The 23,687-nt window shown below is 37.3% G+C and overlaps 4 protein-coding genes and 1 pseudogene across 4 annotated transcripts; 4 read left to right on the forward strand and 1 right to left on the reverse strand.

Annotated features, from left to right (window-relative positions):
* The first annotated feature begins 316 nt into the window (after positions 1-316).
* On the forward strand, positions 317-4,207 carry LOC147274893 (Leucine-rich repeat protein kinase family protein). Its single transcript, XM_086228368.1, has 13 exons — positions 317-404; positions 758-893; positions 988-1,059; positions 1,172-1,243; positions 1,358-1,429; positions 1,616-1,687; positions 1,809-1,880; positions 2,210-2,316; positions 2,477-2,650; positions 2,735-3,067; positions 3,168-3,422; positions 3,741-3,874; positions 3,986-4,207. Exons 1-13 carry the CDS (start codon positions 317-319, stop codon positions 4,205-4,207), a joined length of 1,809 nt encoding a protein of 602 aa, XP_086084494.1.
* A 2,115-nt stretch (positions 4,208-6,322) lies between these two features.
* On the forward strand, positions 6,323-7,264 carry LOC147274894 ((-)-isopiperitenol/(-)-carveol dehydrogenase, mitochondrial-like). The gene has a single exon (XM_086257564.1). The coding sequence runs from the start codon at positions 6,348-6,350 to the stop codon at positions 7,122-7,124; it is 777 nt and encodes a 258-aa protein (XP_086113690.1). The 5' UTR covers positions 6,323-6,347; the 3' UTR covers positions 7,125-7,264.
* A 2,933-nt stretch (positions 7,265-10,197) lies between these two features.
* On the forward strand, positions 10,198-11,182 carry LOC147274895 ((+)-cis,cis-nepetalactol synthase NEPS3 pseudogene; annotated as a pseudogene).
* A 152-nt stretch (positions 11,183-11,334) lies between these two features.
* LOC147274896 (amino acid transporter AVT1I-like) lies at positions 11,335-14,690 on the reverse strand. Its single transcript, XM_086257285.1, has 4 exons — positions 14,597-14,690; positions 13,863-14,470; positions 13,580-13,780; positions 11,335-11,684 (listed from the first exon to the last, which is right to left on the reverse strand). Exons 1-4 carry the CDS (start codon positions 14,688-14,690, stop codon positions 11,382-11,384), a joined length of 1,206 nt encoding a protein of 401 aa, XP_086113411.1. The 3' UTR covers positions 11,335-11,381.
* A 1,275-nt stretch (positions 14,691-15,965) lies between these two features.
* On the forward strand, positions 15,966-18,316 carry LOC147274897 (Integral membrane HPP family protein). Its single transcript, XM_086227397.1, has 5 exons — positions 15,966-16,542; positions 16,770-16,903; positions 17,298-17,445; positions 17,522-17,628; positions 17,889-18,316. Exons 1-5 carry the CDS (start codon positions 16,194-16,196, stop codon positions 17,928-17,930), a joined length of 780 nt encoding a protein of 259 aa, XP_086083523.1. The 5' UTR covers positions 15,966-16,193; the 3' UTR covers positions 17,931-18,316.
* The last annotated feature ends 5,371 nt before the right edge of the window (positions 18,317-23,687 follow it).

A 23,687-nucleotide genomic window follows, 5' to 3' on the forward strand; every position in this document is an offset into this window, starting at 1 on the left:
GAAATTGTGACAACGGCTACTGCTTTTTTGCACTACTTTCTATACTCACTTTCAAAAGTCTGTCTTTCGCTCTGCTCATAAATTTTCGGAAAAAGCAATCCCTCTCTCTCTTCGTGCTTCAAAATATTATTAGTTTAATCATCATGGTAGTACCCCACCTCCATCACTGCTTGCTCCTCACTCTACCCACTGTTCTAGTGTTGTCATCATAGTTTCAAGTTTTAACACTTGAACTCCCCTCTCTCTCTCTCTCTCTCTCTCTCTCTCTCTCAGAGGTTGAGAATTCGAGTGCACTCACTGGACAGTTTCAGAGAAAATGAAGATGGGTATCTTGGTTTGGGTTTTCTCAGTCATTTCAGTGGCAACCCTTTACTCCCATTGCTCTATTGCTCTCAGCCAAGATGGTAATCAAAGTTCAAACCCTCCATTTTTTCTTTTTGGGCTTTTCTGTTCTGAGGTCTTTCTTTTTAGCTTCTCTTAGCTGTTTGGTTGCAGAGGAAATGGACACATTGGTTAAAGTTTTCATATTTTTTCTTTGTAGATTACGACAATGCTTTCATGCAGTAAAGTAGTTACATTTAGACATTTAGTTGAGCTGGCGATTCTGATTTCCTTTGGTCATTAATGTTAAAACATATAAAAATCATATCTTTAATGGGTTGACATTTCTGCATTTCCTCAACCAATCATATTTGGGATTTTGGGGTTTAAAATTAATTTTGTTCTTAAGTTTTTTAATAAAATGTTTTCGCTCCAGGTCTCACATTGCTGGAATTCAAAAGCACTTTGAATGACAGTAAGAACATGCTCGGAAACTGGCAGGCTTCTGATGAATCACCTTGTGAATGGACCGGTATTTCATGCCATCCTCAGGACCTAAGAGTCAGCTCAATGTATGTCATACCCATTTTTAATTTCCTCACTGTCTTTTCAATTGAATCTACTTATTCTCAAGTAACTTTGTATATTTGGTATTGGGTTTTTCAGCAACCTACCTTACATGCAACTAGGAGGGACTATATCTCCCAGCATCGGCAAACTCAGTAGATTACAGAGACTGTAAGTCCAATGCTGAATACCCACCTTTTACATATCCCCAATCTATAAGACACCGGCCGAGAAGTACTCCGATTTTCATTTGCTTCTATTGTTCTTTTTCAATGTGAACCAGGGCACTTCACCAGAACAGCTTACATGGATACATTCCTAATGAAATTACCAATTGTGCTGAGCTTAGAGCTCTGTAAGTGGAAGTGATTCCTTTCTCTTATAATTTTTCTTTTGTCCCTTTGCCATCTATTTTTGTTATATGGCACTAGAATTGAGCAATGCATACTCTTTCTCATCTACTTATTAGGTACTTGAGGGCTAATTATCTCCAAGGAGGTATACCATCAGATATTGGAAATCTTTCTTCTCTCACCATACTGTAAGGCTTTTGTCTTTGTGTTTCACTTTTTTTTTTATTGAGTCTGTATTGCATGCTCAATTAAACTGCTTTTGTTGGGTAATTGGTTACTAAATTATCACACTAGACCTACAATTAATTCAGGAGAGTTATCAGCACCAGTCGAGCTATTTACAACTAATTTAAATGCTTTTACTTCTGTTGTAGGGATTTGTCAAGCAATCTATTAAAGGGCGCTATACCTTCGTCTATTGGCCGTCTGGCACGATTGCGGTCTCTGTAAGTCCCCACTAATAACTTAGTACGTAATGCTATTTAGCAATTTTAATTATATACTACAGTTTTTCAGTTGGATGGTGTCTCAATAACATGATTGGCTAATTGCTTCTAAATGTCTTAGGAACTTTTCCACTAACTTCTTCTCCGGGGAAATCCCTGACGTTGGAGTTCTAAGCACTTTTGGGAACAAGTCGTAAGTACTCATACTCTCATCCCATAACTAATTCAAAAAACTTGTGTTGCATGTGCCCATGTTTTCCAGATATGTAGGTTACAGTTTTGTGCTTTGTGAACTAGGATATAGGAATACATTTCTACTCCTGTTAGTTAATTGCCCATCTCAAGAATAAAATCCGATCCATCCACTAACTTTGCAGTACTTTTAGAGCATCAAATGATGTACTATATGCAGTACCGATAGAACCATCAATACCTTCGGTCTTCCTCTCTTAAGCATGGGTGCATAATGTTTAGTTGTCCATCCCTTTGATCTTGTTCTGAAATTTCCTTGAACTTGCATAGGTTTATTGGCAATCTAGATCTTTGTGGTCAACAAGTGCACAAGCCCTGTCGAACCTCACTGGGATTCCCTGCAGTGCTACCACATGCTGAAAGTGATGAAGCAGCAGGCAAGTTTTAGATCCCTTTTCATTAGCTTTATAGTTGAATGACAAAGTTTCTAACTAAAGCTGGTCTGTAATTTTGTAAACCACTTTGTTCCTAGCTCTTATGTCGCAAGTAACAATGTGCTTATGCTAATTCTGTTTGCATTCACTGTGGATTTTGCAGTCCCTACTAAACGATCTTCTCATTACATCAAAGGAGTGCTTATTGGTGCAATGTCCGCCATGGGCTTTGCCCTTTTCATTCTCCTTGCATTCCTTTGGGTTCGGTTATTATCGAAAAAAGAAAGAGTGGCTAAAAGATATACTGAAGTTACCAAGCAAGTAAATCAAGAAGCAGGTAAGCTGGATGCTTTCTGGACTTTAAACACTTATTAGTGTTAATTTTATGAAGGGTGCTGAAAAAATCTTTGAATTTTAACAGGCACAAAACTGATTACTTTCCATGGCGATCTTCCCTACCCTTCATGTGAAATCATTGAAAAGCTTGAGGCACTTGATGAAGAGGATGTTGTAGGATCCGGAGGATTTGGCACTGTATACAGAATGGTCATGAATGATTGTGGAACATTTGCTGTTAAAAGAATTGATAGAAGTCGAGAAGGATCAGATCAAGTTTTTGAGAGGGAGTTAGAGATCTTGGGTAGCATTAAGCACATAAATCTAGTTAACCTGCGAGGCTACTGCAGGCTCCCAGCTTCAAAGCTTCTTATATATGATTATCTAGCTATGGGCAGCTTAGATGATTTCTTGCATGGTAAGTTTTGTCAATTTGTAATGTCTTTTAGATATAATTTGTAATATCAAACTGTGTTAGAATTCAACGCTTATTCTCTTAATTTCCTTATCTCCTTCAGAACATGGGCTGGAACAGCGACCTTTGAACTGGAATGCTCGTTTAAGAATAGCCCTGGGTTCTGCCCGAGGGATAGCATACCTGCACCATGATTGTTCTCCGAAGATAGTACATCGTGACATAAAATCCAGCAACATTCTCCTGGATGAAAACTTGGAGCCCCATGTCTCTGACTTTGGTCTTGCAAAGCTTTTGGTTGATGAGGATTCCCATGTTACAACAGTTGTCGCTGGCACTTTTGGCTATCTTGCCCCAGGTCTGTGTTTTGTCATATTATACTATTGTATGTATTTTGTATCCCTCTTTTTGGCTCTAAGTGTTTTGGTAAAGCCAGATTATTCTGTCATCGGAGTTGTGGCTGGTGTCAATGATTTACTATTTGGTGAATATTACAATCAGAAAACAGAACTGCATCTAATATCACACACAATAAGTTGAAAAAATGCTGAATGAACATCTACCCCCAAAAAACCAGCTTACAAGAATGGGACTGATGTGTCCATTATAATTAAAAGCCACCCCTGGCCCTCTTCCAGTGTGTAACATTTACCAATTGTTTTTTGCATCTTGGCAGAGTATCTGCAAAGTGGGAGAGCCACGCAGAAGTCAGATGTGTATAGCTTTGGAGTTCTTTTGCTAGAGCTTGTGACTGGAAAGAGACCTACGGATCCCACATTCGTAAAGAGAGGCTTAAATGTGGTTGGCTGGGTAAGCTCATGAGCATTCACAAAATTAATTATTCAGACAACTGGTGCTTTCACCTTTTGTAAAACCTTATGTTGTAAATCAGAATCTGAATTAAGTAATCCTCATATGCAGATGAACACCCTATTGAGAGAAAACCGAATGAAGGATGTAGTTGATATAAGGTGCACAGATGCAGATCCAGAAACTGTGGAAGCAATACTTGAAATAGCCGCGAGGTGTACAGATGCAAACCCAGATGATCGGCCATCAATGAACCAGGTATGGCAGTTGCTAGAGCAAGAGGTCATGTCACCGTGCCCGAGTGATTTCTACGAGTCCCATTCTGATCGTTAAATGGCAGCAGCAGGTGCCTACATGACAGACAGGATCATTGCTCATTCATATTTCTATTGATTATTGAATTGTGTTGTCCTTGCCCCTCTCTAGGGGGCATGTAAATTATATATATCTTTCAAACGATGGTATGAATGGTTTCATGTTGTTTTTCCTCGGTACTAGTTGCACCTGCTGGTTTGGCATGGTTTTCTTTTTAAGATTTCATGCAAAACATGTAACCATAAAACCCAAAAAAGAAAAGTACGTACTTGTCTATGTGCCAATGTAGTTTAGGCTAACCAGTCAATACATGGTGGTTTGTTAGTCTGTTATATAGTCGCCACTTTGCCTTTCAAGGCGCACGCGCCGTCGTGATCGCCGACGTGCAGGACCAAAAAGGCCGAAACGTCGCCGCATCGACCGCTCCACCTTCGTCCACTGCGACGTAACGGACGAGGACCAAGTGAAGGCCTTGATCGATTCGACGGTCCAGATGTACGGTCGCGTCGACGTGATGTTCAGCAACGCGGGAATCGGCAGCTGGGGCGAGGCCCGCGAGCAGACCGTCGTTTTTTTGGCTTCTCAAGACTCCGAATTTGTCACTACTCACTAGCAGTTGAATATGTCCAAAAAATAAACTATTATGATCGAGATTGCTTATCTTCATGTTGCTTAATTTCCCATTAGTCGTTTGTTTGTTTAATTTGTTCATCGAGTGACAACAATATATGACATGCATTTTTAAAGAGTAACGTACCCTGTTATATGAGCTATTGAGCTTGGATGTTGTAGCACGAGATCTAAGGTATTAGAAGTTGCTTAGAAAGTCAGTGGCTTAGTTCAAATGTTAAACAAGGCTGGAAAATGCACAAGATCAAAGTGTCAAAAATAAATTACAACTAACATAAGACAATGCTATATACACTCTCAATTTGGTGGTGGATGGTGGGTATGGGTTGAAAATCTTGAGATAGAGTATGTTTTAAACTTTTAATCAAAGCTTTGCTTACGATGGATATATGTAGGGTGAATTGCACTTTGCACCCTCATGTATAGATTGTTTTTAACTTTGGTATTCAATGTTCAAAATATTTTAATGTGAAACCTAAAATTTATGAAAATTACAATATGCCCATTCCGTTAACTTTTATGTTAATTTTAACTGCACATAACATGTATAAGATTCATTTACACTGATGTGGTTATTAAATTTACGTCACGTGGACAAATAAACAAAAAAGAAATTAAGAAAGGCAATTAAATTATTATATATTAAAAAAATTGAAAGATAACATTAAAACTAAATATAAAAATTATCTCGTTCATCCTTATCTCTCCGTCCTCCCTCATCTCTTTTGCTCCTAGTTTTTTGTTTTTTAAATTTTTAACCTATAAAATTTTAGTTGCCTTTTTTAATTTTTTTTTCCACCTAGCATAAATTTATTGTCCTTATTAGTGTAAATGAATCTCACACATGCTATATATATGCAGTCAAAATTAACAAAAAAGTTAACTGAAGAGATACATTGTAATTTTTATAAACTTTAGGTTTCATATTGAAACGTTTTAAAAATTAGTTACCAAAATAGAAAATGACATATATTTGAGGGGTGTAAAGTGTAAATTACCCTTAGTTTTAATGTTATCTTTTAATGAACGAAAGTGGCACATTACAATTTTTATAGACTTTAAATTTTATATTAAAATATTTTAAACATTAGATACAAAAGTGAAAAAGGGCATATAGCAAAGGGTAATTCACCCGTGTGTTTTTTTGCTGCTAACAAAAGGGATGCTTGTCAGCGTCCTACACTAATTTATTCTATTTTTTAAGTAAACTGTAAACATAACATCAATTTGTCAATATCCAGTTATCCACTCATTTTATGCGACTTTAAATAATAAAATATTAAATTAAAAAAAAAAAAAAAGTAAAATAACAAAGAGTTGAATGCCAGCTATATCCAAACCATAAAATTAAACAACAATAATTTGGTTTTTGTTTGTTTTGGTGGGAGTAAACGACGAAGAGTTACTAAAGATGCTTCACATCTCTCAAAGTCTTATGCAAGCTGTGGTTACTAGGGCTCAACTCCCAATCACATTTGCATCTATAGTCTAAACCCCCTGTTATTGACAGAACAAGGTGTACGTAAACATGAGCACATCCCGCGAGAACAAATTACAAGGCAAAATCGCCATAATCACTGGTGGCGCAAGCGGCATTGGCGAAGCCACGGCTCGCCTATTCGCCGATCACGGAGCAGCCGTGGTTGTCATCGCCGATATCCAAGATCAACTAGGCCGTCACGTAGCCGATTCCATTGGTCCACACAGATGCAACTACTTGCACTGCGATGTAGCCGATGAAAACCAAGTCAAGGCCGTGGTGGAAGCTACGGTCCACAAATATGGGAAGCTGGACATCATGTTTAGCAACGCTGGGATTGTGAGTAGCCAAGATCAGACCGTTCTTGACCTTGACTTTTCTGCCTTTGACCGTTTATTCGGCGTCAACGTGCGCGGGATGGCCGCGTGCGTCAAGCATGCGGCGCGTGTGATGGTGGAAGGGCGCGTGAGGGGGAGCATCGTGTGCACGGCGAGTGTGGGGGCCCACCAGGGCATGGAGAGGCGGACAGATTACTGCATGTCGAAGCACGCGGTGGTCGGGCTCGTTCGATCGGCCGGCTTGCAGCTTGGGGTGCATGGGATTAGGGTGAACAGCGTCTCACCGAATGCACTGGCCACGCCGTTGACTTGCAATGGAAGGGAAGTGGAGGAAGTTCAGAAGGCCTATGAGAAGTTCGCGTGCCTGAAAGGGGTTGTGCTCAAACCAAGACACGTGGCAGATGCTGTGCTGTTTCTCGCATGTAATGATTCTGAGTTTGTCACTGGACACGACTTGGTTGTGGATGGGGGCTTTGTTCGCCCATGAGCCCACCTAATTGGGCCCATTCGTAGGTGTGATCACTTCGGCCCAATCTGGGTAGCTGTACAGGCCCAATTCATAAGCTCATAATGTTGTCGTTCTGGGTGTATTCATTTATCAAGCAAATAATGGGCTCTGTTTTGTTATTTTTAACAGATTTATTTTTCCGTTTCCCACTCGTATAACTGAATCCGATCTGCTTTTTTTTTTTTTTTTTTTGGCCATGAGAATCCGATTTGCTTTAGCCAAACCAAAAACGCATCAAATCAAGCCACTCCACCAAGATCTGCCAGAAAAGCTATGCAATTTCTCATTCAAATCTTTCTGCTACTCCTTCCAAATTTGAAGAAGCTAGTGGATCGAAATTAACCAGACCCCAACAGGGCATTCTGCCATGTATTGAAGCAAGTTTGAGGTTCAAGGGACGCACTCTTGAAAAAAGGGTATCTATTACGGGTGTATATATTTTATGTGTGTATCTCTTTTATTATGTGCTAGGTTACGTGATAAGGAAAGTAAAGATAATGAATGTATACACCTGTTGTTAATAAGACTGTAAGGTTGAAGAAGATACGAGACAAGAGAAAACTAGAACCAAAGTCCAAAGAAAACTGTGTAAGTGTGTATTAATTTCACTGAATTCAATATTACAATTAGTATTGCAGTATTTATATCTACACAGTAAGACCTTGTGTGATTAGAAGAATACCCTCTTAACCACTTAACTAACTGAAACCTTTACTTAGAGACCAGACTAGGATTAACATAATTGGTTAATGACTGATGACTCAACATTAACCTTTTAATTAACACCAGTTACACAAAAATTTTACTTCACTCTTTTCTATATAAATTAATTTTAACACGTACACTTTCCTGTCAAATGAATATTTGTTTTGCTAAATGGATTTCAACTATTCGTAAATCAACTTTAGGGTTGTAAATGTGAAATTGAAATTTATCTACTTCATAAGTACACCATAGCAATCATTTTGAATCTCTTGCAATACCCTTTCGAACTACCTCAATACAAGAGAAAAATGCTCTCTTCTCCCTCCTCAATCCTATCTCTCTCAACCAAGTATTTCCAGGGGTGGGGGCGGTGGCTCCTGTGTTCCTCATAGGCTTGCTGGTCCTACCCTCGCCTCTCCCTTCTCATTTTCTTCTTCGTTTGCTGTTTCGGTTTGTATTAAGGAATACTCTCCTCCCTCTTTGTGAGAGCTTTTTCATCTCTTCATTTAAGAGTTTTTTCTTCTCAATAAAGGAGAGTTTTTTTTTTCCATTGCTCTGGTTTGGTCTGTCCGTAGTGCGCGATCAGTGCATTGTGCTACGTCGAATCCTGCTTTAGCGATGCTTAGTTGCTCTATGAAGATCTTTCTTTCAGTTTGTCTCTGATTCTTGTCACAAAGTGTAGGGATGTCACTATGCTCGCCGGTACCGATCTTGTCAGTTACTACTGCTTGATCCGCCACCTTGATCAACTGTCAAACTCGATTTAGAGATCTTGGTTGAATTGTGGACCCAAACATGACTAGTTCGCTAATTTCTACGGTGCCTCACTGGCTCTGTTTGGCAGCTGTATGTAGTATCTGCTCATTGCCGACATTACGAGATTAATTAGACTATTATTTCGTTGTAAGCATTTAGCTTGTTGGTCCTATTGTTGTAGGAATTTTTACCATAACTTTGTATTTTTTGTGTCTTTTTTGCTGTTTTAATGTAATGTTATTGTTTTGTAAAAAAAAAAAATCTCAATACAAGAGAAAAATATGCCAGTTACCAATACCTGACCACGTACGTACCAGGCTTGCATGGGGAGTTAGGGCCACAAAATTACATTGTCTCTTTCCAACCACAAATTACAAGGGCCTTTAATACTGATTGATCTGATCGAGAAGGACAATATACCTGTTAAGCAATTCATGCAAAGTCATAGCAAAAGCACAATGAATTATAATAAATGGTTCTGTTATTAATTAATTGCTCATCAAATTGGGAGATGGACGTACAGGTTGAACGGCGTAGTGTCGTAACCGTAAGGGATTGTTAAGCCTAGTTCCTAGCTAGGTTCAAAGCACGGTAGAGGTGAGATTTAAAGTTTCTTTTACTTTATGTCATTATATATAAACATAGTCAATAGATTACCTATAAACATATAAACTACGTTAAATACTTTTTTTTTGTTTTGCCATTAAACTACTTCATATATAGTTATATAAACATTATCAATGAATTACCTATAAACTAGTTTTTAGTTTATATATAAACATATAAAAACTAATTAAAAACATATATAAATAATAAACAATATAAAATTTAATTATACCCTAAACACTAAATTCTATTAAATATCTTATATCCTAGGATATATAGTATAGGGTGTAGAATAGGATATAGGATATAGAATATAGAGTATAAAGTTAAAGGTTTAGGGTTTAGGGTTTAGATATATGGTATAGGGTTTATGGCCTATACCCTATACCCTATAACTATAATAGTGTTACTATATATATACCCTAAAACCCTCTAGCATATAGTTTATAATATATATAAACTATGAACTATAAATTAAACCTATAAACTATAATAAACATATACAAACACAAACGTATATAAACTTTTATATGAGGTTTGCTTTAGTATATAATATATAGGTATTAAAATCATATATAAAATTTAATATATTATAGTTTGTGGTTTGATTCGGTTAAAAATCAAAATTTTATAAGTGAAAATCAAAATTGAACCGGTCTTGATTGGGTTGGTTCGGTTCCTTAATTGCAAAAACAAAATTAAACCTTATTAATTGAGAAGTTGAACTCCCGATCGAGAGGGATTCATGAATTCATCATGATCTTCTGATAAAACCAAGTTGCAAGGGGCCCACGCGGGCCACACAAATTAATTCTTAGGTGCATTTATAGATGATCTATAAGAGTATAAGACCCCATTAATTTTTGCTTTTAAAGAATTGCAAATCTGCCCCATATATTTTAAATAATTGGGATTGAAAGCTGGCACGTAGGGCTATATATATGAAATCTATGATACTGCATTTTGCATCCAACCCGATATAGATTGTTGGTAGGACATTTGTATATTAGTCACACATTAAACATGAGCAGTTTGCGTGACAACAAATTGCAGGGCAAAGTAGCCATAGTCACCGGCGGTGCAAGCGGCGTGGGCGAGGTAACCGCACACCGTTTGGCCGATCATGGGTGCGCCATGGTGGTCATCGCCGACATCCAGGATGAACTAGGCCGTCAGGTAGCCGATTCCATTGGTCCACACAGATGCACTTTCGTGCACTGCGATGTATCCGATGAAAAGCAAGTGAAGGATATGGTGGAAAGTACGGTCCACAAATATGGGAAGCTTGACATCATGTTTAGCAATGCTGCGATTTTGAGCAGGAAAGATCAGACTGTTCTTGACCTTGACATGTCCGACTTTGAGCACTTGTTCGGCGTGAACGTGCGTGGCATGGTCTCGTGCGTGAAACATGCAGCGCGTGTGATGGTGGAAGGGCGCGTGAGGGGGAGCATCGTGTGCACCACAAGTCTGGGGGCGAACATGGGCATGGAGAAGTACACGGACTACTGCATGTCGAAGCACGCGGTGCTCGGGCTGGTTCGATCGGCGAGCATGCAGCTCGGGGTGCATGGGATTAGGGTGAACTGCGTCTCACCCAATGCAGTGCCGACGCCGATGACGTGCAAATCGCTTGGCATGGAAGTGGGTGTAGTTGAGAAGGTTTCTCAGATGTTCTCATACTTAAAAGGGGTTGTGCCCAAAGCAGGACAGGTGGCAGATGCGGTGGTGTTTCTTGCTTGCGAAGATTCTGAGTTCGTTACTGGACACAACTTGGTTGTGGATGGGGGCTATGTTCGTCCATCGACCTATGACCAGTGCATCCAGGTCGCAGACCTTTCATAGGTCTGGCTGTACGTAATTACAGAGGTCCAATTAATAAGCCCACAATCCTGTGATTGTTGGTGTGTACGTATGTGTGCGCGCTTATTTATAGCTTATATATTAAATAAGGGCCTCTGTTGTTTTTGTTAAGTGGTTTCTCTTTTCCTCTTCGTCTCATATAATTGAATCCGATTTCCATACACAAAGCAAAAGAATTTATCCAATTAATTAAACCATTCCTCCAAGAAGGTGGGTCATCAAACATGATGTACCATTAAAGCTATGCAATTTCTCCTTCAAATCTTACTTCTTGTGCATTGTAAACAACATGGTGTGATTCTTGTCCTACCCTATTCTCTCTTTTATAGATATATATGTACCCATTACTCCTACAGCAACACCCATAATTATGATGACCCCAATGATCACAACTTCTACTCCTCTGTATACTTTAAATATTTTTAAGTAGCATATGCATGGAAGTAATATAGAAATTGTTACATTAAGTACTGCTCCAATAAGTTCCATGAGAGAGCCAAAATAAGGGAAAATCAAGGCCACTGCAACTGTGCTAAGCAATAATAGTGTCCTTATCAGTATGCAAATGCCCATGTTTTTCCAATGACTAGGCAATTTCTTCTCAATGCACTACCAAAAAATTGGCCATCAGCCACTGTCCACATCTGTGGGCTTTACCCAATTTTTCCACTGTTATCCGTGTCTAACCCAGCTAGCTACGGAACAGCTACTAAAACTGGGTCAGTGGGTACTACTTGGGTGGGTATAGGCCATTCACTCACATTTTGTGTAAAACAGTGGGATAATATGTTGACTTCTTACCATCTCCAACAACTATAAAATAATCATCTACAGTATTTGTGATATAATTAAATATAAAATTCCTTGAAAGTTGTGTACATCAATATCAATAAAATAGATTCATTATTATACCCATCACGGTTGCAACAACATACAAGTGGTCTCTAACCATCCCATCAACATACAAGTGGTCTCTAACCAAACCAGGGTAAAGCCAATCACGGTTACAACAACGCTTACATGGACACTTTAACAAACCATCTTGGCTAGCAACACGTAATGAATGATCAATGAAATTCTGTAATCCTGCAATGAATTCTGGACTCAGCCTATCCAGTTTAACCCAGCTTTTATCCATTGTTGCTGCAATAATTACAAAATTGAACCAAATTAATCACTTTGGATGCCTTGGTAAAATGATAGATATTACCTACCATTACAAGTTTATGATATCACAGTACAACAAAGATATGGTAATGGATCAATAAGTGCCCAAAACGAAAAAAAAATATATATATATATACGTATTTCAGTATTTGTGAAGCCGATTGTCAATAAGTGTAAATGGAAGGGAACCAACTTAATGAACATACCTTGATGAGTAAAGGTGATTTTAACAATAACTAACTTCCAATTCAATCAACTGCTCCAAGGGAAGGTTTCACTGAACTCATCTTGCTGATTGGAAGGGCACTCCATGATCTCTTTTGTAATCAATTATGTTAAAATTGTATTGGGGGTTATCTACGCTGCAGCAATTGTAACCAAAATTGAAGCAAATTGAGTCACTAAGTGTTCCAAATATGCGGCAATTGTTATGTGATTTGTTAAAAGAGCTCAGCAACGTTGATCTATGGATGTTTACAGCTTCAAAAAAAATCCAAGCAAAACATACAAAAACACCAAATTCATAGCTAAAGTTGTTGTTTGAATCCACACCAAAATAGTTCATTCTAATTACATCCAGTTAAATCAAGAGGGCTTCATTTAAAAATTAGAAAATAGAAATCCAAATTCGAAAATAGAAATCCAATCAAGAGGGCTTCATTTAAAAAATAGAAAATAGAAATCAAGGGGACTAACATACGCACCAGATAAATGAGAATGTGCAGAGTTTTGCCGACCGCAAGCAAGGACACCCAATGTATCGGACTCGTTCCTTTCAATTCCTTTCATCAACAAATTTAGGAGATAAGCTGCAAAAAAACACAGAAGTCTAGTTCGGAGATGTATTGTTCTTTTCCTTTCCTTTCATAAACAAAAGTATTTAGGAGATCTATGGTTCCTTTCCTTTCCTTCACCCAAGTCTAGTTCTGTAATGGACCAAATAAAACAGAAGAACACCACAAAGTTTTCAATTCCATGAGTGGAGTTGTTGTTTGACTTGTGAGGAATAAGACCCAATCTGACGTGTGCCAGGCTTTGGTTCCATCAAAAGTGAGTAATCTTCTATTTTACCCTTTGTAAAATTAGTTTTATATATATTGTGAATATATATAAAAAGTTATAAAAAATATATATATATTATAATTGAATAAATTAATTTTTTAATCTATAGACATAGATATTTATATCTGTGAGATCTATTCTCACATCTTCTCATCAATCAGTGGGTTTTTTGAACTTAATAAAGAGAATAGCATTGACTGAATTGAAATTTGTCACAGAATTTTATCTGTGGCTAAAAATTGGTTCCTATTGGCCAATTTTTTGGTAGTGATGGCATTTGCTATTGGTGTGATTATGAGTGCATATTTAACTAGTGGGATAGCTAAAGTGGTGTATATAGCTACTTTTGAGCTAATTTTACTTGTAGGCAAGTTGATTGTCACTTGAGATTGGGCATCTTTTCCAAACATTAAGTAGCCCGAAACACCCACGGCTATATAGGTTAAAGTGGTCAAGAAAAAAATGACCAACAAAACCTGCAAACAAAATCAGAAGATTAATTCCATGACAAAACAATATGCAATAAAAGAAATATTTTGATATGAATTACTTAATTACCTTATAGAATTGACCCCTATGTTTCATAGAAGAGTATAAGCTTGGAAATAATGGATGAGCTGCGAAACAAAATGCATACAAGCTAAGAGCAGTAGGAAGTCCAGTCCAAGCAAAGAGCTCCCCATTGGCAGAGAACCCTACTCCGTCGAAACCAACCCAAACAATGGAGCTGATGATGACAAAGGTCGACAATACCCCACACGCTGAGATATAGGAAAGCAATCTTAAGTCGTTCAACCATGTTGAAGGTAAGATGACGATCCCTGCAGCTATTGTAAAAAATGGCTTTCCCCTAATGCCATGTCCACGCACACTGAAACCGGCATGTGGGAATAACCTAGTTAGGTTATCGGCTTCCATTATCAAAAATCCGGTTGGGACTAGATACAGCTCTAGATATAAGAAAACGGCTGTGATAATTCTTCCTTTACGACCAAATGCAGAGAAACCAATTTCAGGATATGTCTTCATTGGTGTGTCGGTACTGTTCATGCATTTGATGAGAAGTATTCCAGTGTACAAAGTTATGATTGCCACTAAAAGAAGAAGAATGAGGCTTAACCATCCAGCTTTTGAAACTGCGTAGGGGATTGTAATCACTCCAATCCCTACAATTTGTAACAAAGTGCGCGCATGGATCGATTATCATAATTAGGATTCAATTCTAATCACTATCAAAAAGTTAATTAGAACGTATTAAAAAAGTACGCAGTCTATTGGAACATAACAAGAACCTGATAGGGCATTGAGTCCATTGAAGCAAGTCTTCAAGAAACTTGTTCCTTGAGGTTGATCAGTACGTGGAACCTCATCAATTTGCTCTGCCATGAACTAAACATCAAAACTTGAAATTAATTAGTATGGTGTACGTATGACCGAAACAGGCCTAGATTTTAAAACTAAAATTGAACACCCATCTTCTTGTACACCATAGCAATCACTCTGCATATATCATCTCTCACAATACCCTTTCGATGTGACGATCTCACCAAAGAAGACCATGCATATATTAATATTTCCAAGTTTAACAAGGGCTAATTAGCGTATTGCAGGTGTTTGTGTCATGACCATAGGCCGTTGTTTCAGCACTATATATGATCAGTTTGATTTGGTATGTATTATTGATGTGTTTAGAAGATGGGTTTTCAATCCACGAAAACGTTGCCGTTGCCGCAAAACATGACTAATATGGAGACTGGTTAGAGGTTTACAAGGGGAAATTAGGTAAAAGATCGAGAAATATGCGCTTGAGTTTGATCGTACACTTGCAGCCTCAGTTCTTCAGAGATGATAAGACTAGCTCCCAAGTGAGTGAATAAAAAAAAAACGTTTGTAACGTAGCACTTTGCATTCAATAAAATTATATGGAAATTAATGGCATAAGAATTAATGAAGACAAACGGTCAATAGTAATCATTGTTGATGAGATTTATATATATAAAATTATAATTTTTTAAGATTCCCGAAGATATAAAATTTATGAATTAAAGATTATTCCATATGATAATCGTGTCACGTGTTTGGTGAACCTCTAATAATATAATGACATATGTGTTTATTTTAATTAAAATTTTTAATGTTTAAAATAAATAATATACATAACACCATAACAATGAATAATCATATTATACACATATGTTCAAATAACCCTACTCGAAGAATTTCTGGTTATGAATACCAAAAACAATGACAACTTATGATTGTATGTATTATTGGTTTTTGTCCCGTTATGTGAAACATGCTAATACGGCAGGAACGTCCCTACCCAAATTTTTTGTTAATCTGAAACCAAGACATGTGGCAAATGCAATGTTGTTTTGAATTTGTCGGTAGTCGACATTGCGGGTGATTGTAATTCCATTGGTTGAGAACATTAACACACGTTTGACCAAAAAAAAAGATCATTAACAGGCGCAAGGCTAAAGTTTGGATCCGTGGGGTGACAAAAATGGGTCTTCAACCTTGATTAGCCCAGCTAATTTGACTTGGGCCCAAAACAGAGCAAAACAAAACAAAGAAGGCCCTAGGCCTGGAGACTCTGCATTGATCCTCCAACCAAATCTTGAGGTTGTGGGTGTCTGAGTTCACGAGGTGTTTTGCTGGTATTGACTTCCATGAATCAAGTTGTGTGGAAAAATGTCCCGACCAAATCCGATGCCCAAATCCAATGGCCTTTCGAGTTCACCAAAAGACCACCTCACCTCGTTCAAAATCTGGTTTTCAACTCTCAAAGGCCAGATAGATACAGCTCTCTCTGTGACTGTCTGTGTAATGTGTCATTCTTTGTAAGAGATCAAACCCACCTGGAACAAGAGGAAGAGAAAGGAAAAGATGGGCATGCAACTGAGAAGGACTAGTTATCATCTACACCATCTCCATCACAACACCACCTGTACAAAGCCAACATTCTCTGCATCTTTGCACCCCTTTTCTTCACCAAGTAATTCAGTGCTATTTCACAACAAGTTCAATGGAAACAGAGGGATTGTGTTGGAGGGGTCTCTTGGTTTGCAACATATCAACAGCAGAAGCACAAGGAACACAAAAAGGAGAACAAGTCAAAAATATGGGATTGTGGCCTCAAGCAATGTGGCTGCACCTTCACCACTTTGGGATAGTTGGAAACCTGACAAGGGTTCAGCTGCTCCTTCCCTCAGCGACATTCTTTGGCCTTCTGCAGGTTAGAGTCTTAGAGATCATAATAAATGTGTTTGGTTGCATTACAGATTGTAGCCCTTTTATGAAATTGAGCTTTTACTTTGTTGCTTAGTTTGCCCACCAGTTTTCTAGTTCTACATTGATATGTATTTATCTTTAAATAAATTAATTAGATTGAAAATTACATTATTTGTGACCTCAGAGTAGACATTCATGACAACAACTATTTAAAATTCATATGAAAAACAGGGGCTTTTGCTGCAATGGCAATATTGGGAAGGATGGATGAAATACTGTCACCAAAAGGAATTTCAATGACAATTGCACCTTTGGGGGCTGTTTCTGCTGTCCTCTTTGCCACTCCCTCCTCCCCAGCTGCTCGGGTTGGTTGTTTCATCCCTCTTTGACCCTCCTTATATTACATGAATCTAAATTAGCCATAACTTCTTTTTTCTTTTGTCTTTCATTTATTTGGTGCTCAATACCAGCCATAACTCATAAGTTGCTTTTATCTAGTGACTAACTGTTGGTTCACATCTAGTGACTGTCTTGTGTACAAATATTAGACAACCCAGCTTTCAAGAAATTCATTATTGGGCCTAATAGAGACCTATTCCATCACTTTGTCATTGCAGTCTTTTACTTACATGAATCTGTGTGTCCATATATATTGGCCCAAATCAAACATTACATGTACCTAGACTTGTTAACAGCTAGACTTATATCTTTGACTTGAAGTTGGCCTAAGGGGTTGTGATGTCCTTTGTGATGTTGCAGAATTATAACATGTTCATGGCTCAAATAGGTTGTGCAGCCATTGGAGTTCTGGCATTTTCTATATTTGGGCCAGGATGGCTTGCTAGAAGCTTTGCCCTGGCTGCATCCATTGCTTTCATGATATACACACGTTCCACCCATCCACCAGGTAATTAATACATACCCACTTGGTTTTTCAATTTTGCTATTAAACTTAACTTACATATATGGTGATGAATTGGCAGCTGCAAGCTTGCCTATACTGTTCATTGATGGAGCTAAGTTGCATCACTTGAGTTTTTGGTATGCTTTGTTCCCTGGCGCCGCAGGATGCATTCTTCTTTGCTTGATCGTAAGTTCCTTGTACTAATCACTCCCTGCAAAATATGTTTGATTGCAAAGAAAACTGATAAAAGAAAATCAAATGTAGAGATTTTTTGTGTACAAACTTGATCACTTATAGATAATGCAATTAATAAAGTCCGTCATAATTACTAATTAAGCAGCCAGTCACAGGGTATATGTATGTACATTAGTAGAATTGTGGTTGCAAAATTCAAAATTTATTCATTAATGGGTGGTCTCACTTTCTTTCTCCCAATTTTGTTGCAGCAACAGATGGTGTTGTACTTGAAGGACAACTTCAAATTTTGAGCTGTAAACAAACACTACATGCTTTGCTGATCAGTGCCTCACCAGTCACATAGTTGGATCCAAATACAAATACAATATTCTATCTGAGCTCAATTTTGAAAGAAGGCTTGTTGGCAGGCATTGGGTTTCCTTGGATGAGCATTATCACTCCACACCAATGCCAGCAATGCTCCAATACTATACAAATTTAAATCAATAATAGAAGCTTGGGAAAGCAAGCACCACTGTAAACAATAATGTAATGTCATGTGATTGTATAAATTAGTGCGAAAAAAACTTGTTGGAGACACCTCAATTGTGGTCCTAAGTGTATTATTGATAGTTCCAGGTTCTAAAACTGATGTCATAAAAACTTGAAGAGTGTAAATTCAATTTGTTTTGGTCAGCAAATTGATCAACCACGGCAACTTCATTATACCTTTTTTTAGGGGATGAAATGGGGTGTGAGAGCCAAATTTTTTCATGTACAAATTCCTATAACAAGTGATGTTTCTTCGCTGAATTTGAGAAGCAGGACATCATCTGCAGCTACTCTCAATCTTCTCAAGGTCATCGCTAGGGGAGGTTATGCAGCTATGCAGCACATGAATGAATGGAATTCACTGTTGAATTCCACTTGCATAGCAGTATAAGCACGGTAGCGATGGCCCTCAGAAGATAAAGATTAGACGCAGATTGACCATAGGCTTTGAAAAGGTTCATTTTTTGTAGTCCAAACTCAAATAATGCTCAAGTATAATTGAATTGGAAATGATGTTTCAACCCACTTTGTGTTTGCTTGTGTTTGGGCCAGCTGCTCGGGCTTTGTTCTCATATTACATGAATCTAAATTACCCATAACTTTCTTTTTTTGTTGTTGTTCTGTTTATTTGGTGACCAATATGAGCCACTAGTTGTTTTTGTTCTTTACACAAAAAGATGAAAATGAGAGAGAGAGAGAGAGAGAGAGAGAGAGAGAGCAGAATTAGAGAGTCCAGCTTTCAAGAAATTCCTTATTGCGTCTAATGGAGACCTATTCCATCACTTTGCCATTGCATTGTTTTTTACTTCCATGGATACCAATTCCAACTTTACCTACACCTACACTTGTTAACCGCTAGACCTGTTTCTTTGACATGAAGTTGGCCTAAGGGGTTGTGTTGTGATCTCCTTGGTGTTGCACAAGTATAATATATGTTCATGGCTCAAATTGGTTGTGCAGCCATTGGAGTCCTGGCTTTTTCTATATTTCTTGTGAACAAACTTCACTTAATGCAATAATTAATGATGTCAAATGGGTGGTCTCATACTCTCTTTGTCCCAATTGTTGCAGCGAGAGATGGTGTTGTACTTGAGGAACAACTTCAAATTTTGAGCTCTAAACGAACACTACATATTTTGCTCAGTGCCTCAGTGACATGCAGCATACAAATACAATATTCCATCTGAGTTCAATTTTTAAAGCTTGTGGGAATATAAAAATGAACAATAAAACCGCTTGGGCAGGCACTTCTGTTACTCTATAAACAAATGCAATGTTATACGATTGTATAAAGATTACAGTGCTTGCACAAATTTACTTACTTTCACCAGTTTACTGTTTTTTCCATTCCAACAGTGTGAGGCATTAGTCTGTACAAACATTATATGATCACGAAATTGTTAGTTCATTCCTCCCTTTCCATTGAGCTTAGTTTCATTATAAAATGTGATAAAAAAATAAAAAATAAAAAAAACAAGAAGATATATATCTCCTATGCACCTCCATTGTGGTCCTAAGTGCATTGATAGTTCCAGGTTCTAAAATTGATCATGCCTTAAAATATCTATTTGACATGGTTCATGAATGTTGGGAGCAAACAAATACTGGCAGACATAAACATAACTCTGATATCATATTAACCCATCACTGAGTCCCAAAAGTTTAAGTTGTCAAGAAATAGGCCAACAATGTATATGAAATTAACATAAGATTAAATTAACTCTGTATCATCAAATTGATCAAAGATAATAAGTACTTTCATCATATTTTCTCGAATCCAAAGCCTCTATTAATTCTTCTACCGTTAATCTTATATTATGTCTAAAATTATATTGTTCGTTGACCTATGTTTAACCAAAATTCCTAATGCATTACTCTGTCCTCTCGCACCGTATAGGCTAACTCTATCTCTCTTAGAAGAACGAAAAGTAACAATAAGACAACTTTGCAAATGTAGCTCCCCCTGTCACTGTATATATCATACTGTAAACTAAGTTTATTGATTGAATAATACCAGGATTTTAACATGTTCGATAATAAACAATGCATAAATAAACAAATATGAGTGAGATGATTGTGCTTACCATCACATTCCGCTTGATGGTTATTTATATTTGCCTATAAAGAAATTGAACACATTGTTTTTCATTTCAGATGCAGTGAAAAGCGAATCTGATAGCAAGTAGCTACCCACCATGGTGCTTGGCAATAACTCCATTCTGTGAAAGAAGATGCAAGCTATGAAGATATTCGTGCAAGCTACCGATTTGCCATCCTTAATAGTCATCCCGATAAATTACAGACTACATCTGAATCAGGAGACAGATTTTTGAGAAGGTGCATTTGTTAAGAGATGGGAGCAAGATGTCCTTTGCGGCACAAAATGCTTTGCCAGCATCACCTGTTCTTCCTTGTGGGTCTTCTTCTTTGAAACTTAGAATTCTCATCAATTCAAATCGTTTTGTTTCAATTCATGATCATCATTCAATGGGTTGATATATATTTTTTGTTTAAATATTTTAGCTTAGAAATCCTTTGATGAAAAAGCCAGGCTCGTAAACATGTGGTGTAAGGCCTTCTCCAAATTAATTTTGGGTATAAAAAAATGTAAAAATATAGATTTTAGAGATCATTAACATAATGGTGTTGAGCCCAAATTTGAAGATATTAATATTTAACTCATTTATTTATTGGTGGGTCAACCATTTAATTTAGTGATGAATAAGCCATTTAATAGCTTTTATTTATTAGTGAGTCAGCTATTTAATTTGATTTGGGAATAGTTTATGCCCAAAACTAGAAAAAGCTTTTGGGTTTCAAAAAATTATGAAATTCATATTCCGGCTGATTGTGTCTAGACTATATCTATTTTATACCAAAAAATGAATTTAGGAATCAAATTCAAGCCGCGTTGCATAAGGCCTAACTATGGCAGAAGCACTAATAGCAGAGATCAACACAGCAATTCGTAATCTTGAAGATACCTAATTGTAATCATGAACCACTATTCCATGCTTTTCTGTATCCAAAGTCCAAACCCTTTAAGATTAAAAAATGGATTAATTAACCATTAACTACAGAAGGGGTGGGCCCGCCCAATTTTGACTCGATCCTCCAATCAGGTCATGGATCTTGCGACACGTGTGGGCAAACGTCCAAATCAGTGGGTGCCCATCGCGCTGAAAGATTCCGTGGGGGGTTTGCTTGGTGGACGCTGTCTTGATGGTGATGCTTTTCAACGGGCAAACGCCGAACGGGGCTACTAAGAAAACGAGATTTGCTGATCGCAGCCGTCCACGTGGCGGCCACACGTCGAAACTCCAACAGAATGGGTATTTAGAGAGAGGGTCTTCGGTGGGGCGTGCCCCATACAAGATTAATGCGTATTTAGATGGTCGGTAGAAGATCTCTAAAAAGTGCCTCGCGATCACTGATCCGAGAAGGAGGGACACTTGCCATCAAATCTATGGCTCCAACTTTCTGTGTCGTAAGATATAGGGATATAAATAAGGGTTTGTTGATGCACAAATTTCCTCCTACATAATCAAAACACAAGTAACAATCACACGAATGGAATACAAGAATGTTTAGTGGTTCACTTGATCACAATTAGAGGAGGTTTTGTCAAACACTCGGCATGTGCATTTACAAAATTTTGTATAAATGTTAATATAGCTTAAAAAATGCAAATGCACTTGCTAAGTAGATGCAACTCAGAAAATGTAGATGCACTTTAATATACAGATGCACATATTGAGCAGATGCACCTAAAAAATTTAGATGCCTTTGCCGAGAAATGCCAAGCGCTTGACTGCCTAATTTACGCTCACTGCCCTTTAGGTGCAGTGATTGTACTTTAGGCCAAGTTAGCGTCTCAATGTCCTTCTTACTAAGTTGATCTAATTTACTATATAAATATAGGGTAAATAAGCTTGGGAAATAGACCCTTTAGGACCTTTGTATGATCCGTTTACAGAAAATGCTTAAAATGCTTATATTTGCAAAAACCAACTTCAAATTTAACTTGATAGTGGGCATTTGACGGAATGCATAATTAATCAAGATTCGCAAAAAAAATGGAGATACGAAGCAAGAAAGTTGATGACTTTCAAGATCAATCAACAAGAAATGAACATAAGATGTAGGAAATCACCAAGAAAACGAAGCAAAGCACAGATCTAGGGTTTTCAGAAATCAAGAACACGAAGTAAATGAAGTAAAGAGAACCAAATCACCAGAAAATATTAGAGAAGACGAAGCAGAAATGAAGCGTAGCAGTGGATCGAACTAATTAAAATAAGGCTTATTCACACCATTGCCCCTGTAAGATACACTTTTTTTTTTTTTTTTTTACTTTGTCCCCTGAAACTTAAATTCTCTCAGTTTGCTACTTGAACTTCAAACAGTTGTTGCAAAAGATCATATGCCGTCAACTCTGTCAATTTTTTGTTAAAAAAGCTGATGTGGCACTATATGGCATGGGTGGGACCCTTTTCTAGTTATGTAACATCCATGTAAACACTAAAAATTATAAAAAATTGACATGGATCTTATTATTTTTTAGTTTAAAAATTATTTTTTATTAATTTTTTTGTCCACATAGATTTTACATAACTAAAAAAGGGTCTCACTCATGCCATATAGGTGCCACGTCAGCTTTTTAATAGAAAAATTGATAAAGTTGACAGCATATAGTCTTTTGCAACAACTGTGTGAAGTTCAGGTGACAATTTGACAAAATTTAAGTTTCATGGGACAAAGTGAGAAAAAATGTATTTTATAAGGGGCAATGGTGTGAGTAAGCCTTAAAACAATAAGAAGCCTGTGCCTCTATTTTAGCTTCAATTTTTTATTTTTTGTTTTGTTGTTGTGGGTGTGAAAATGGCATTGTGGTGATTTGGTGAAAGAGAAAGGGGCATTTGGGACTTTTCTTGTCCAAAAAGTGCTATTTCTGCTTTCCTAAACAGTGTGGTGCTAAGTGCTAACTTTGTAAAGAAAACATGCAAAGGTGTTACCGGGGGTAGTTGAACTTGTTTCCCAATTTTCTTGTTTTTTTGTCTTAGCAAAAAATAGGGAAATAGATTTTTTGTTTTTTGTTTTTTTTCATTTCGATGAGGGAATTTGAAATTAGAATTTTTTAAATATTATGGAGCAAAACACTCTTACACGAATTAATATACACAATTTTGTGTGTATAGAAGTATAGAACAAACAAGTATGATTGATTCTATATAAAAAAGAAGAAAAATGAAGATATGGAATCAATGATATCTAATTTTTATATGTAATTTCCGTTTATAAAATTATGGGAGAAAGACCTATAAGCTACAAAGATGGAAAGCTCTTAAAACTTTTTTATTATTTTTCAATCAAGCACACATTAAATATGCACGGATACTCCAAAACAATGAGCCTATAGAAAGCTCTGGCTAAACCATGGATTTGTCTCAAGTAAATGGACCATTAGCTCTTACACTAAATCAGTAATGTCAAATAAATTTAATAATTGCTCATGG

Source organism: Dryas octopetala, chromosome 9 (assembly GCF_963921425.1).
Source record: "Dryas octopetala chromosome 9, drDryOcto1.1, whole genome shotgun sequence".
Taxonomy (NCBI): Eukaryota; Viridiplantae; Streptophyta; class Magnoliopsida; order Rosales; family Rosaceae; genus Dryas; species Dryas octopetala.